Raw genomic sequence first — 14,557 nt, forward strand, 5'->3', positions numbered from 1 at the left:
AACTACAATACAGTACAAGCAGTAATATTGTGAAAAATTATCAAAATTTTGAATAACTTTTTATATTTTTCTTTTTTTTAAATATATTTAAAATGTTATTTATTCTTATTAAGACAAATGAAATAAAGATTATGAACAAGTATCGATACATTAATGCATTTTTTGGGCATGGTTGTGGTATGGTTTTCATTGCATCATTTCTATTATATTGTTGTATGTGGGCAGAAACAAATCATTCAGTTCAAGGAATAGTTCACCCAAAAATTAAAAAATTAAATCATTTACTCACACTCATGTTGTGTGATCCAAAATGTGTGATTTATTTTCTCGTTCTTTCTTTCTTTCTTTCTTTCTTTCTTTCTCTCTTTCTTTCTTTCTTTCTTTCTTTCTTTCTTTCTTTCTCACAGATTTGGAACCACAGGAGGGTGAGTAAATGATGAACATAAAATCATTAAAACTGCCATAAAATTAACATTAAATCACAATAGTAACATTACCTTTTCCTCCGCCTTACCTGGACTCATTTGCATAAGGTTAAACTTTCTCAACTGTGTCATATGTTACTCACACTCACATCATGTCACCAACATTCACTGTTTGCCAACAAATTGTCAGCGCTCAAGCTAAAAGCGAATGACTTCCGGCCACTTAGCCACTGCAAATGGCATTCAGTGTGAATGCTCCTTTAGTCAGTATGGGTTCCAGGTCCGTTCCCTTTAAACAACAAAGCGAGAATAAGAGAGAGAGGGGATGACCATCAAGAAACATGTCTATATTAGGCAATGATAGTCAGCTCTCACATTGAAATGCACTATACCTTGTTTTTCTTTGAAACAGCCCAAGAACATCAAATCCACTGTCAAAGAGTTTTGACACTCCCCTTTGCCAAGATATGTGGAATTGATTTTGGCTATAACAACAATAATAATACTACTAATAATAAGTATTAGTATATTATTGCTAATAATATTCATAATAGTTTCATAAAGTTTGTTTAAGTGTTTGTGTAAGAATGCTTGAGCTGTTGCATTAGTGACAAAAAAACAAAAAGGAAATTAGAAATGAGTGCCAAAGCATTACTGCAATCTGACTTTTCCCTCTAACTCAAACCTTTACACAGCACGCTGTCTGCTTCTAATCAAAACTTGAGAGTGCTTTTCCCAGCTAGAACACTGATACACACACACACAGAACCGTGGAAATAGAAAGTGTGTGTGTCTGTGTGTGAATGTCAGTGAGAGGAGAGGGAATGTGGCATGCCGATTTTATAGGAAGAATTAAATGTTATAAACAGCACTGAAATAGAAAGGGGGAGAAAAAGAAAAGCAGAGAGAGAAACAGTGAGAGCAAGAGAGCAAGAAAAAAGTAAGAGAGTATACGACTGTCAGTTTCCAGAAGAACTGCATATTAGATATGAAGAGCCTGGTTTCTGAACAGAGAGTTTAAGAAAGCAAGAGATGGAGGCAGAGAGAGCGAGAAAGAAAAACAGTGACTTAAGACTGCCAAAAACAAAACGTACAGTCATCCCAAGCAAAGACCTTTAATGCAGTCAGGATGACAACACACTCTCCACGTTTCAAGCTCCACGCGTCTCTGTTTTCTTCTCCTCCTCCTTGTTTCTTCCAGGGAGAAAAGGCTCTAGCAGGAACTGACCACGATCAGTGATCGCCCCAGACGTCTGGGGAGAGATTGGTCGAAACACATGGCTTCCTCCTCCCTCTTCTGGAGTTCTTGCATCATCTCTCCGAACGCTTCATTGACGGAAAAACACAAATTGGTTGCAGAACCAATTAGGGACACTTATTGCTGAGGAGCCCTGCCGGTCTGACAGCTGAACACTTGATCTATCAGCAGAACTGAAGTACTAGTCTAGAGCCTTCAAACATGGATTCATTCATTTATTTCTCACCTTTGGGAATTATTTAATGCAGAGTGTATTTTTTTCTGCATTCCTCTTCAGACCTTTTCAATGCAGGAATTGTTTTTGATTGTAACATAGTATGGGACCATAGAAATGTGTTGACCCCTGGAGACACATGACCTTGACGTCCTGGCTGGCTTGAGAACAGAGCTAGCTGTGTCAGAGTGTGAGCTCACCACACAGCGGGGAGAGTGGGTAACTGGCCGCTCCATCACCGTAGACGGATGCTACAAACACGGACTGACACTCTAATAAGGCCAGAGGAAGAGGAGAAGCATTCAGGTACTAATGCTTAGACTGACCATCTGCTTATGAATCTCTTTTAAATGTCTGCTGCCTTAGCTTTCTGTTACGTTTTCGTTGCTTATATTAAAATTAAGACATTTTGTTACTCCAGACATTACCAAACAAGCACAAAGTAAGTTCGGGATGTCAGTGACGTGAGCAACTAGGGATTATCTTTCTTTACAACAAGATAACTGTCTTTATCGAAAAACAAATAATCCGCGAAAGCGCTTGCCAAAGGAAAGTTGGACCTCATGACCAGATGTACAACAGAGGGAGTAACTTCTGGCCAGATGTGAGAGGAATGTCCTGGTTAGGACCTTCTCTGAATGCTCGCCACTAACCGCTGACTTCACATATACGTCAAGAAGATCTATCAGCCTTGAGGGACTATAAGAGCTCCTGCCATTTCACCACACTGTGTGGTTTACCCCAACTGCCTTTTATTACTGAACTTCTTTCCATCTTGAGACTTTCCCTCTGGTCTAATTTTAAAGAGAAGTCTGTCCTTGGTGGCTAATCACTGAAGAATGACAAAATGTAGAGAAGTCTTACTGTACTTTTGAGTGGGTGGAGGATCTGGTGAAATGCTTGGCTGACTTAACAGTTGGACGCGAGGGTAAATGTGATTCATCTATATTTTTTTTCCCTTCACGAGTCAGTCCTACAGCTGTTTATGAAATCTGCTTTAAGCTGTAATTGGTAAAAATCTTTTCTGATAGTATCGAAAATACAGTGTCAAAAGCTATGAACAGTGGCCAATTCCTTGTTGCTTTTTATACACTTGGTTCTTCAAAAATAAATTTAGTATTTATGATGTTCGAAAGGTTTTTGGCGTCACATAAAGTTGTCAGTGTGCTTTTAAGTATAACACAGAACAGACTTTTCAGACTAAATGAGTTTAAGAGCACTAGAGTTGCAATGCTAATGGCATTCATTAAGCGTATAGTTTTCATTTCTCTCACATATGAAGATCACAAGTGTTCGACAAAGGAGAAATTCTCTCTCTCTCTCTCTCTCTCTTTGCAGAAGCACCTGTATCTGGTTTTGTGCTTTCCGTGGGCCTTAATAATAAGGCTCTATGGGCTAGCAGAGGGATCTTGCCATGCCTGTTGCCGTTCGTAAGAGAAACTGGGAGGATCATGTGACCCCACGCACAGGATTACAATACAGCTATGATGACCTAGACTTGGTTTGCTGCCATGTGCAGTACCAACGCAGTAGGTGTGCCTCGATGTCTGAGTGTAGTCATCACCAGACTCAGACTTTACCCTGCCCTCAGGAGGATATCAGAGATGGTACAAGAACGATGGAGAGGATAGTGAAGAAGTTTGAGGGTGGAACTCAACCTAGCTTTGAAGGTGCAAGGTGCCAATCATTGACGCCTGGAAACACCGTCAATGATACAGCACAGCACAAGAGTGACCAAGATAGCAGGCTACCTTCAGACAACATGGCAGATCAAGGTGAATTGCAATGTTCTGCTTCAGGAACTTTGCAAGCTCACAGTGGAGATCCAGATAATAAGGAACTAAACAAGGATAAAGCATCTGCTTCCCTTAGCCTGACACATTATGTACTTCCTACTGCATTATTAGCGCAAATAGAGGAAACAAGTGATTTATCAAATGCAGGACAGTTGAAGGACAGTAACTCTGTAAAAGTTGACTGTTCTGAAATAACTTCAGAAAATATAGAATCCATGGTGAAGGTTAGTGTGGGCAGTCAGATGTTAGCACATGAACCCATGAGTGTCACAAGCGAGACCACGTATATAACTAATAACCCACCCACCTCTGATTCACAGCAGAAATCTGCTGACCCACATAATATTGTGGAAGTACAATGTTGTGAAATGTCTAAAGAGACGGTTTTAACACGTGGAATGCTTGTTGAATGCTCATACACAGACGGAACTGTGATCCCAAACTTACCATCATCAACTTCTCAAGAAATTCACATTCCAGAAGCTAGCTCAGATACTAATAAAGCAAGTCTAGTGTCCAAATGTTGCATAGTGCCTCAAGGTCAAGACAATGGAAATCTGGAGGATGATGGCATTTTTAAATGTTCTGATCATGAGATGTTAAAAATTGGAATCCTTAAACCACCTGCTTGTGAAACTTCTCTACTGGAACCATCTGGAAAAATTGACATCTTGGAAACAAGGCATGACTGCTTCTCAAAACTCCAAACTATCCATGAGGGGTCCTTCTCTGAATCGGGAGATGATGCTTCAGCTCAGATATCAGGAGAGATGCCAGTACATCTAGTAAGTGCAGAATTAAAAACCAACAACTGTGAGAATTTGACAACTTCAGAGGATCAAGACATGAGTCTAAAGGAGCCAACAAGAGAAGAACCTCAACCTGAAGGACTCTGTGATGAACATCAGGCAAACCAATATACAAATACAGCCAAAGACACCGAGAGTGTCCCAAAAGCTGAAGGACCCCTTGTCAAGCTTCGCACAAGGAAGGTAAGGTGTTTTATTTATTTATTTATTTATTTTATGGTTTATTTGTACTCAAGGAAAGTACAAAAGAAAGCAAATGTGAAAAATGTGCTTTAGTCATATACAGTTTAGAAAGAAATCCCTTTTGCCATGAGATTGATTCTATCATGTGTCATGCCTATGAAGGTCATCATTCAGTCAGTAAGGGAAATTCTGAGGGAATTTCCAAAAAAAAAAAAAAAAAATGTCTATAACAAAGCAATTGAGCATGCAAATAAAATGAAATCGGGAAAAAATGAGTTCTATTTAATGCATCACAAGATTTCAATTACTTTCGTATTAAACACAGTATTCACAGTAATCTTATTTATTTATATTGGGGCATTTTTGCAAGATTTATTATAGACAATAGAGTTATGGGGAGACAGAGAGGGGGAATGGTATCAGGAGATAATGCAGGCTAGATTCAAACCTGAATCTCCCACTTGAGCAATGCCATTCATACTGTAGTTCCAAGTGTTACATTTTGGAGTGCACTTTGTCCTACTCAAACATGACTGATAAAGTAAATAATGGGGCTTGTTGAGCTTCTTGTGTTATTACCTTTTCTAAGTAATCATGCTTGTGATTTTCACTCAACTTGTGTACAATAAAAGATATGAAGAAACCACATAGACTTAAACTAAAGAAGCAGACTTCAAAACAGAAGAACTTGAATGGAGTTTGACTTCAGAATTCCCTAACAACCACAGAGCAATGTGCTATCCAACCACTCAGAACACCTTAGCAACAACACAGCAATGATGTGGCAACCATTTAGAATAGCGTTGGCCAGGTTTGCACGTGCAGTGTAAGCACCATTCATTCATTCGTTCATTCGTTCGTTAATTCATTCATTCATTCATTCACTCACTCATCTTATACCTACCTACCAATCAAAAAATCCAATAACAATTTAAATAACTGTTTTCTATTTGAATTTATTTTAAAATGTCATTTATTCCTGATGCAAAGCAAAAAGGAAGCAATTTTTCAGCATCGTTACTCCAGTCTTCACAGTTGGGTTGCTTAATTTGTTTGATTCTTTGATGAATAGAAAGTTCATATGTCACTTTTGATCAAATAAATGCATCCTTGCTGAATAAAAGTATTAATCCACATAGTCTTGTGCACAGTGCACATCTTTCCATGAGAGGCCGGTGTACATGCTGGCTTTTATTTTTAGCTGGTTTCAAACCAGTTCCAGCATGTTTCTTCTGCAGACTCTTTCTTCTTTCTCCATGTTTGTGCTTGTTTGTATACACAGTTCTGATTAAAAGCATTTATTTAGCGCCATGCTTTTCAAGCACCACATCCTAAATCACTGTGCCAGCTCACAGCCATGCCCTTTTGAAAGCAATGACATCACTCCAGCTTACATCTCTGGCTGTGGACATCTGTGGAATGCTCCCTGGTCCAAGAAACTGGCGTCACACTAAGACTAAAAGGACACTAATAGAGTATGTAAGAAAAATTGTAGTGATTATGTGTCTGCTGATTCGTGACAAGTGTTGAAAATGTGTTCTGTTGTGAGTGTGCTTAATGCATACTGTATATATGTTTTACCTTTATGTGTTTACGTGGGTGATTGACAGCAGCCAGCTTGCCAACATCGGCCAACATAGCTTTCTGTGTTTATTCATCCTTGCCTTGTTCCACAAGACCATGGAGGCGTCGTCCAAAACACAGTCATTATTTATACAGCAGGATCCATTAGACAGGATCCAGCCCAAGCAAAACACACCATGCTGTGTAATTGTCATTTATTTGTGAGACTGAAATCCAGGGCTGGTGGCTGGAGTTCTTGTGGGGATTTGTGTTTGTTACAGGGCGCTGGAGTGAATGCAAGCCATTTAAGGCCTTGAACGACTCTTTTCTACTGCTAATGGAGACATGAACTATTATGAGTTCAAGGACAGAGTGAGCAACTAGAGTCCTTGAGTGAGGGAGTTTCTGTCTGGCACATCAGTACAGAAGGAACCCTACTAATTCCAATCATCTTATCTATAAATGAGCAATAAAGACAGTAAAGGATGGTATTAGTAATCAAGACAGACAGGTACTAGATGCTCAACACAGCAGTGTCGATGATGGAGATAATGAGACCAGAACTGAAGTATTTCCCTTTTTTTATTTCTCTCTGCATGTGCTGGATTGTGTCAGTCAGGGGATTTATCAGGGAGTTGAAGTATGAATCTGGGCTTTATGGTGGATTTGAGATTCTTGGAACCGTTTAAGTGGCGCTAACACAATGACTGTTTCAAAAATCACTCCCCATATTGAGCAACTGTTTGAGATCACTTCATCTCTCCCTTTGAGTTTGTGCGCTCCTGACTGTATGCATGAAATTGAGCATAAAGTTGGGGTGTGAATTTATGGGTAGACAGAGTATCGATTTGATTCACAATTTTAAGTTTCACACAATTCATTTTTTTTTTTTTGGGGGGGGGGGGCAAAATCAGAATGATTTGAATGATTTCACACTGAGGTTCAATTCTATATGATTTCAAATAATGGTTCAATTATGTATTTTTAAGTTCATTCATAGTATGTAAATGCTATGAATTTTGACAGTATTTAGAGGTGAACACATATTATGTGTTCTCTTTTATTCACATCTAGAAAATATTATGTATTCTCTCAGCGTTGTTGACAACTGAATTGTAAGTAATTAAATTTTCAACATTGTAAAAAGATTCTTCTTTTGTTTTCCAAAAAAGTAAATAAATAATAAAAAAAAATTAAATAAATGCTGTTCTTTTGAAATATCTATTCTTCAAATAATCCTGAAAAAAAAGCAATGTATTATGGTATCCACAAAAATACTGAGCAGCACAACATTCAACATTGATAATAATAAGAAATGTTTCTTGATCACCAAATCATCATATTAGAATTATTTCTGAAGGATCATGTGACACTGAAGACTGAAGTAATAATGCTGAAAATTCAGCTTTGTCAACAGAAATATATTATATTTTAAAATGTATTAAAATAAAAATGTATTACGAAATTGTAATAATATTTTACAATATAAATACTTTTACTGTATTTTTGATCAAATAAATGCTGCCTCAGTGAGCTGACTTTTAAACAATAATTAATATGATAATTATTCAGTATGATATATAGGATATGTATTGAAGTGCCATGGTAAAATCATCCAGAAAGGCAGAGTATTATTATGGTACATGTCCAAACAATCCTGGTTGAAACTGATTTTTAGATATTTAGATAAATGTAATTCTGATTTTGCAAAGTAGTTATACTAAGGAGTGATAATCACATATTTGCAACAACTTCAGTTTATTCTTTGTGTCCAGAGTGCTGAAGTGAGTTAAAGGATTCCTCTGTGTGTCCTTGAACAAACCAGCTCTCTGACTGACCTTATTCAATAATATCCAACACAGTAATTAGGAAGGAAATTCTGAAGCTGTTTCTCTATCCCTTCCCATAATGCATCCAGTCATTGTCCGACTTAAACATGGCCATCTGCTACAGTCACATGATGCTGTAATATCATGTTCAAGACTTGGGCCAAATACCCAGCAGAATACTTCAGACACTGAAGTAAATGAATTTACCAAAGGAATGCTGAAGCTTATGCCATTTCCTGAAAATCTGTGATGAGGTTATGTTTGCTAACAACATACATTTGGACTTTTCCTCAGTAGGTTAGGCCTCCCGATTCAGTGTTATTATGATCAGGATCTTTATATATACCATAATATATATATACACACACTTGCTAGCAATATATACTATTATATATATATATATTTTTTTTTTATTTTTGTTATTTAATAAATGCTGGAAAAATCGTGAAATCTTGATTTCTAAAGGATGTGACATGGCATTAAAGACTGGAGAAATGGCTTCTGAAAATTCTGTCATCACATGATTTTTTTTTTGTTGATATATTCATATATATATATAGTATATTTTATCAGTTATAAATGGGTGAAAAACTTTGTATTTTTATATATAAAACAGTTATTTTAAATTGGAATTATATTGTTAAGGTCTTCTGTGTTCATTGTATTTGTCATCAAATAAATACAGCTTTGGTGGGCATAACAGACTTCTTTCGAACAACTTTCAAAGAAGGACTCTTTCAAACAACTTTAAAATGCAAACTCTTCATATACTACTTCTCTCTAAAATATCCTGAAGGATTTACTTGGAGGTAAAGTTCAAACCAGCAAAATGCAGTTCCTCCAATGCACAGTGTCAAAATCATTTCATTACAATAAGAGTTAAGGCCTTGAATTGTGCCACAGCATCTTTGAGGAGTTTTATCATGTGTCCAGTTTTATTCCCTGCTCTCTTTGCTCTAAGCCTGTCTAGCTAGTGAAGGATTATGCAGTAGATTTGGCTGCTGACTGCTTCCATTTAATATTAGCAGCTAACCAGCGGCGTGTCACTCTGCAGGACACACTCATTTCAGATGTTGAGGTCATAAAGAAATATCTGTGGGGTCACTGAGGACAGATTGGAGTTGGTCAAAAAGCGCATTCCCCAGAGATCTCTGGGAAAGAGGAAGAGAGCAGGAGGATTCTGGGAGATCTCACAGTGTGGGAATTCTGTCATCTCAAAACAGGAAGAAGCCTGAAGGAATGTGACCCCTAGAATACACTAACAGAGACAGGAACATTTTTCAATATTTTTTTATACCTGTTGAATATCTAATCACTATAAATCACTTTCAAAAAATGTGTTTTTTTCTGGTACTGTATATTCCTCCATTTGAGGGTTTGTAAGATACAGATGTCACTTATATCAGAGATGGAGCAATGCATCACATGAGAGTGAAAACCGAGGGCTTTATGTATGTGCGTGCTGTATTTATGAGCGTTTCAGAATGGGTGTGTGTGTGTCTTGGAAAAGCTTAGGCATCCATGCAGCTAGCTTTTACCACACACACACTCGCAGAATGCTTGCTCGCCTCGGCAAATCCAACAGCAAAGCACTGACTCTGACAGGCTAATTCTGTGCTAAATGGAAAATAAATGGGAAGGCAGTCACAAGACATTAGTAATAAGTAGCCTGCTGTTATATTTAATTTGCTTGTTTGTAAACATATAAACTTGTCCAAAACTGTACTGTCCTTTTATTTCCACATTTTCACACAACTCTACAGTACAAAGAGTTGTTACCAACACATATGCCTACCATGCAAAAGTTTGTGGTCAGTAACATTTTTTTTTTTTTTTAGTATTATTTTTATTTTATTTAGCAAGGATGCAATAACTTATTCAAACCTTCAAATAAAGACATTTATAATTTTATTAATGATTTCTATTTTGAACTTTCTATTCATGAAAAATCCTGAAGAAAAAGTACCACGATTTACACAGAAATATTAAGCAACTGATTGCTTAATAATAACATTGATAATAATAAGAACTGTTTCTTGAGCACCAAATCAATTAGAATTATTTCCGAAGGATCATGTGACACTGAAAACTGTAGTAATAATGCTGATAATTCAGCTTTGCTATCACAAGAATAAATTACATTTGAAAATAATATGAAACAATATTGTCCTTTTCTGCTTTTTTGACTGTTTTGGACATTCATGCGTCACCCATTCACTGCATTTTTGGGTGAACTATTTCTTTAATTAAAATGTTTTACTTCATATTATGATTTGGGGGTCTGTCAGGTTTAGTGCAAGTGAAATGGCATACAAATTAAGAAACACCAAAAGCACCAATGAAAATCACAGAGAAAAGTGTCTCAGTGTAACAGTCAAGTAAAAATGCACTTAGTTTCACACTTTATATCGAAGCTTATTATTAAAGCACAAGCAGATGCGTAGTCAAAATGTCAAGGAAAGGTCACTGTAGTGAGAGGTGTGCTTTATGAGTGTAGAATTTGTGTGTGTGCATGTGTTTGTGTACACGCTTTGCTGTCCTTGTGGCAATGGAATGTCTCAAAATGTCCTTGAAAAACTGGAAATCCTTTCAAAAAAAAAAAAAAAAAAAAAAAAAAAAAAAAAAAAGGCCTTTGGGAGAGAAAAGGATCATAATGACAAATAAATGTGTAAATTCCTAGAAAATGTAAGAGAATCTGCTTTCTCGATTAATGGGCACAATTTGCCACCTGGATTTGAATGGTGCATTTTAACCATATCAGATACAGTAAATATATTTTTCATCTGAATAATTAGGGACTATTGCATCTTTTTAGTGCATATGTATAGGCTTAGAATAGAATACTTATGGATGCTGATCATTTATGTGGAAATTTTGAACCACTTGCCCTTATTTTCTGACCCAATAATAACAATAATAATAATAATAATAATAATAATAATAATGCATTTTATTTGTAATGTGATTTTCAAACCCAAAGCAACAATAAATAAAAAACAATACAATGAATTAATTAAAAACAACCTTGAATACCTTGAAGTTAAAGTGTCTGTAATAGTGAAGCATATGTATGTTTCTTGTAGAATGTCTATAGTTGTAGTGTCTTACTAAAAGCATACCACCTGAGGTCAGTGTAACACCTGATATCACACACAAGACAGCAAGGAAGCAAGACAAGTGAGGAGGAATCTTTCAGTAGCTCAGTCACTGCACACTCTCATGCATTACGTGCAGGAATTTGGTGTAAGCGTGTACAGTCAGGTGTTACTCTGATCTCTGTTTACAGTCACTTTTTACAAAAAAAAAAATGACTACCATTTGACTGATGATGAATGTCATCTTTTAATGAAATATCAACTATCCCATTTTCCTAAGATACATTGGGGAAAATAAAAAATACAAGCAAATAAGATATAATATGTTGTCACTAGGGTAGCGCTATGGATAGCAAAACTGAGATTATTTGGTCTTGAAAGAACTAGATAAATCATGTTTGATTTCAGATTGAGATATCCGACGTTTGATTGCAGACTTTACATGCTTGATTGTATCTTGCAAAACATGATCACTGTTTGTGATAAAACTCTAGAGGAGACTTGTGCGGCAATGGTGGCGCCTTTCTCATGAGAAGATATGACGAGCAGGAGACTTAAGCAAAAGTCTATGTTTGCTTTCCATTTAAACTCGTTGTGTCTAGGAGAAACCATCTGGATTTTAAAGATGTCTCATTTGTGATTAATCTTTGCTAACTGCATTCATACTGTTCATTTAATTACAACTTCAGAATATTAAAATTATTATGCAAAAAAAAAGCTATAGTTTTTGTTTAGTTAGTTATATAAAGTGATATGAACATTTTTAAATTTCTACTTCTGTTTGTTTGCTTTAAATGACAATTGCAGAATTGAAAACTTTATATAGCAAAAAGTAATTATTTATATATTATTTATATAAATAATGTATAAATGTATTTATTTATATCTGTTAATTAGCTAGTGATGGTTACAATTGTTAACTAAAACAAACTAAAATAAAATTTAAATAAAGATTTATTTTAAATAAAATAAACAATAACTGAAATAAAATAGAAACTTATACTTATTTTATTTCAGCTAACTGAAAGGCAACATTTCTCATTTTCATTTAAATTTGAAAATGTGATAAATACAGTACTAAAACTAAAATAAATAAAACTAAATAAATTAAAACTGGATTACACTATGCAGACATACTTAAAAAATGACAAAAGCACACAGCAAAGTCAATATATACTATAATATATAAATAAAATATAATTTAAAATATTAACAAAAATAATATATATATATTATTTTTGTTAATATTTTAAATTATATTTTGTTCAATACTGACACAGTTTAAACATTTTCCTTAAATGACAACTTCAGAATTTCAATCTTTTTTTTTATTCTTATTTTTTATTATTATTTATTTGTTAACAGTTATTTTTTTTTATATAAAAATTCCAAGAATTTATCATATACATTTTATCATAGTGTATTTCCAGGAATAGATTAGAGATGACAAATAGCATGTAACTCTTGACTGCACTATGCTGATGTGATTCAGATTCCATTCTGTCTGACTCTGCTGACCAAGAACAGTCCAAAACAAACAGTATTGTCCGTGACAAAGTGCTCTAAATAAGCACAAGTACACACATTCGAAGCAGAATGAGAAACCTGATTATATGCATGTTCATAGGCACATTTGTGTTTTTGCAAGACTGTGTAGGCCTACATCTGTCAGGATGAATGTGTGAGCTTTTCCTGTTCTCCAGATCTGTTGATGTGTCATAAGTAGCACGATAATGTGTTGTTCATTTCAATCCTTATAAATATGAGTTTATATTTAAAAGCACAGTATTTTTTAGCTTGTTTTGTATCAAAACAACATCATACAAGGATTAAAATTTCATCCATTTCTCATGTAAAGCTATCATATGGCTTAAGAATAATTAATAGCCTTTAGTATGAATATATTAAAGGGATAGTTCACCCAAAAATGAAACCCCATGATTTAGCCATCCTAGGTGTATATGACTTTATTCTTGCAGACAAATACAACTGGAGTTATAATAAAAAATGTCCTGGCTCTTCCAAGCTTTATAATGGCAGTGAATGGGGGTCGAGATTTTGAGATTTTCAAATAACATGGCTTGAGGGTGATTTTGGGGTAATTTTCATGTTTGGGCGAACTATCCCTTTAAATAATATACAGTACATGTGGGTCTTATAAAATTATCATATGGACTCCTTTTATGAGGATTTTTGGAACTAGACAGTACAAAGTTGATTGAACTGGAGACAAAATTTGTGTTTTGTTAGCTCATTAGTAAAGTGTATCTCTTTCTGTCTCTTATTCTCTCCCTATGTGCTCTGTGATAGACAAGTGTGTATTAAGGGTAAATACCAGAAAAAGCCACGCAAGCCCTTTACACACTGCACTGCTTTGTGTGGGGCTGTTTGCACAGGCCTGGTTCAGACATGGGGCAAGTGCCAGCATCATTCCTCTCTGCTTGAGTAGCATTACAACTTTTGTCTTCCACTCACTCTCTGTAGTTCTGTGCTTGTGCTTTAACCATTCTGCCATTATGGAATATTTTAAAAAAAGGCTTCTATTGTCTTCAGCTCATTTTGATCCCTTTTTGGTCAAGAATGCAATATAAGTACTATAAATAATAATTTATAACAATTTTAATATATATATATATATATATAATATATATATATATATATATATTTATATATATATATATATATTTTTAATATATATATATATGTTTTTTTTTTTTTTTTTATTTTTTTTTTTTTTTTTTTTTTTTTTTTTTTTGGCATGGAAACCACATACTAGCATTCAACATATTTATGTGTATTTATTTTTAATCATTTATATTTAGCAAGATTCAGTCCCTCATACTATTCTCTGTTGGGGGGGAAACTGTCCATTCAAAAAAAATCTTTTGTTTTCTATTGACAAAAGAAAGTTTCACAAAAAAAAAAAAAAAGTAATTGATGATTTGATATTTTTGTATGTACCATTCCTTTAATAGCATTAGCCACCACTGAGAGTAAAAAAAAAAAAAAAATTAGGTTAAATTTAATGAAGTGTTGCCTTAGCTTGTATGGAAAAGTCTCGTCTTCACCCGAGTCGCCGCCTGGTCTGCTGTGACATATGTTTAAAGAATTGTCATTGGGACTGATCAGATTAATGTCAGTGTTGGTTTTAAGGTTACATTTCTTGAATAAAATCTGATGATACGAAAATCTGTTTTTCTCATTTCAGAGCTCACGGGAGGAGAGGGAGAAGGAAAGGTCACGTTTGGACTCCATGGTTCTGTTAATAATGAAGTTGGATCAGCTGGACAAAGAGATTGAGAATGCCCTAAGCTCCTCCCTCAATAGTACGCCCAATTTAAAGAGGCAGATCATCTCTGTGAGTGGCCACCAATCAGTAGATTTC

At 35.2% G+C, this 14,557-nt stretch overlaps 1 protein-coding gene across 1 annotated transcript in view; it reads left to right on the forward strand.

The window, feature by feature from the left end:
- Positions 1-1,631: 1,631 nt before the first annotated feature.
- The window catches only part of LOC109061692 (rho GTPase-activating protein 7-like), a 104,309-nt gene continuing 91,383 nt past the window's right edge, over positions 1,632-14,557 (forward strand). Inside the window, 3 exon segments of the mRNA XM_042720859.1 lie at positions 1,632-2,825; positions 3,236-4,685; positions 14,381-14,530. Coding sequence (XP_042576793.1) covers positions 3,312-4,685; positions 14,381-14,530 — 1,524 coding nt within the window. The 5' untranslated portion in view covers positions 1,632-2,825; positions 3,236-3,311.

Source organism: Cyprinus carpio, chromosome A1 (genome assembly GCF_018340385.1).
Source record: "Cyprinus carpio isolate SPL01 chromosome A1, ASM1834038v1, whole genome shotgun sequence".
NCBI classification, from domain to species: Eukaryota; Metazoa; Chordata; class Actinopteri; order Cypriniformes; family Cyprinidae; genus Cyprinus; species Cyprinus carpio.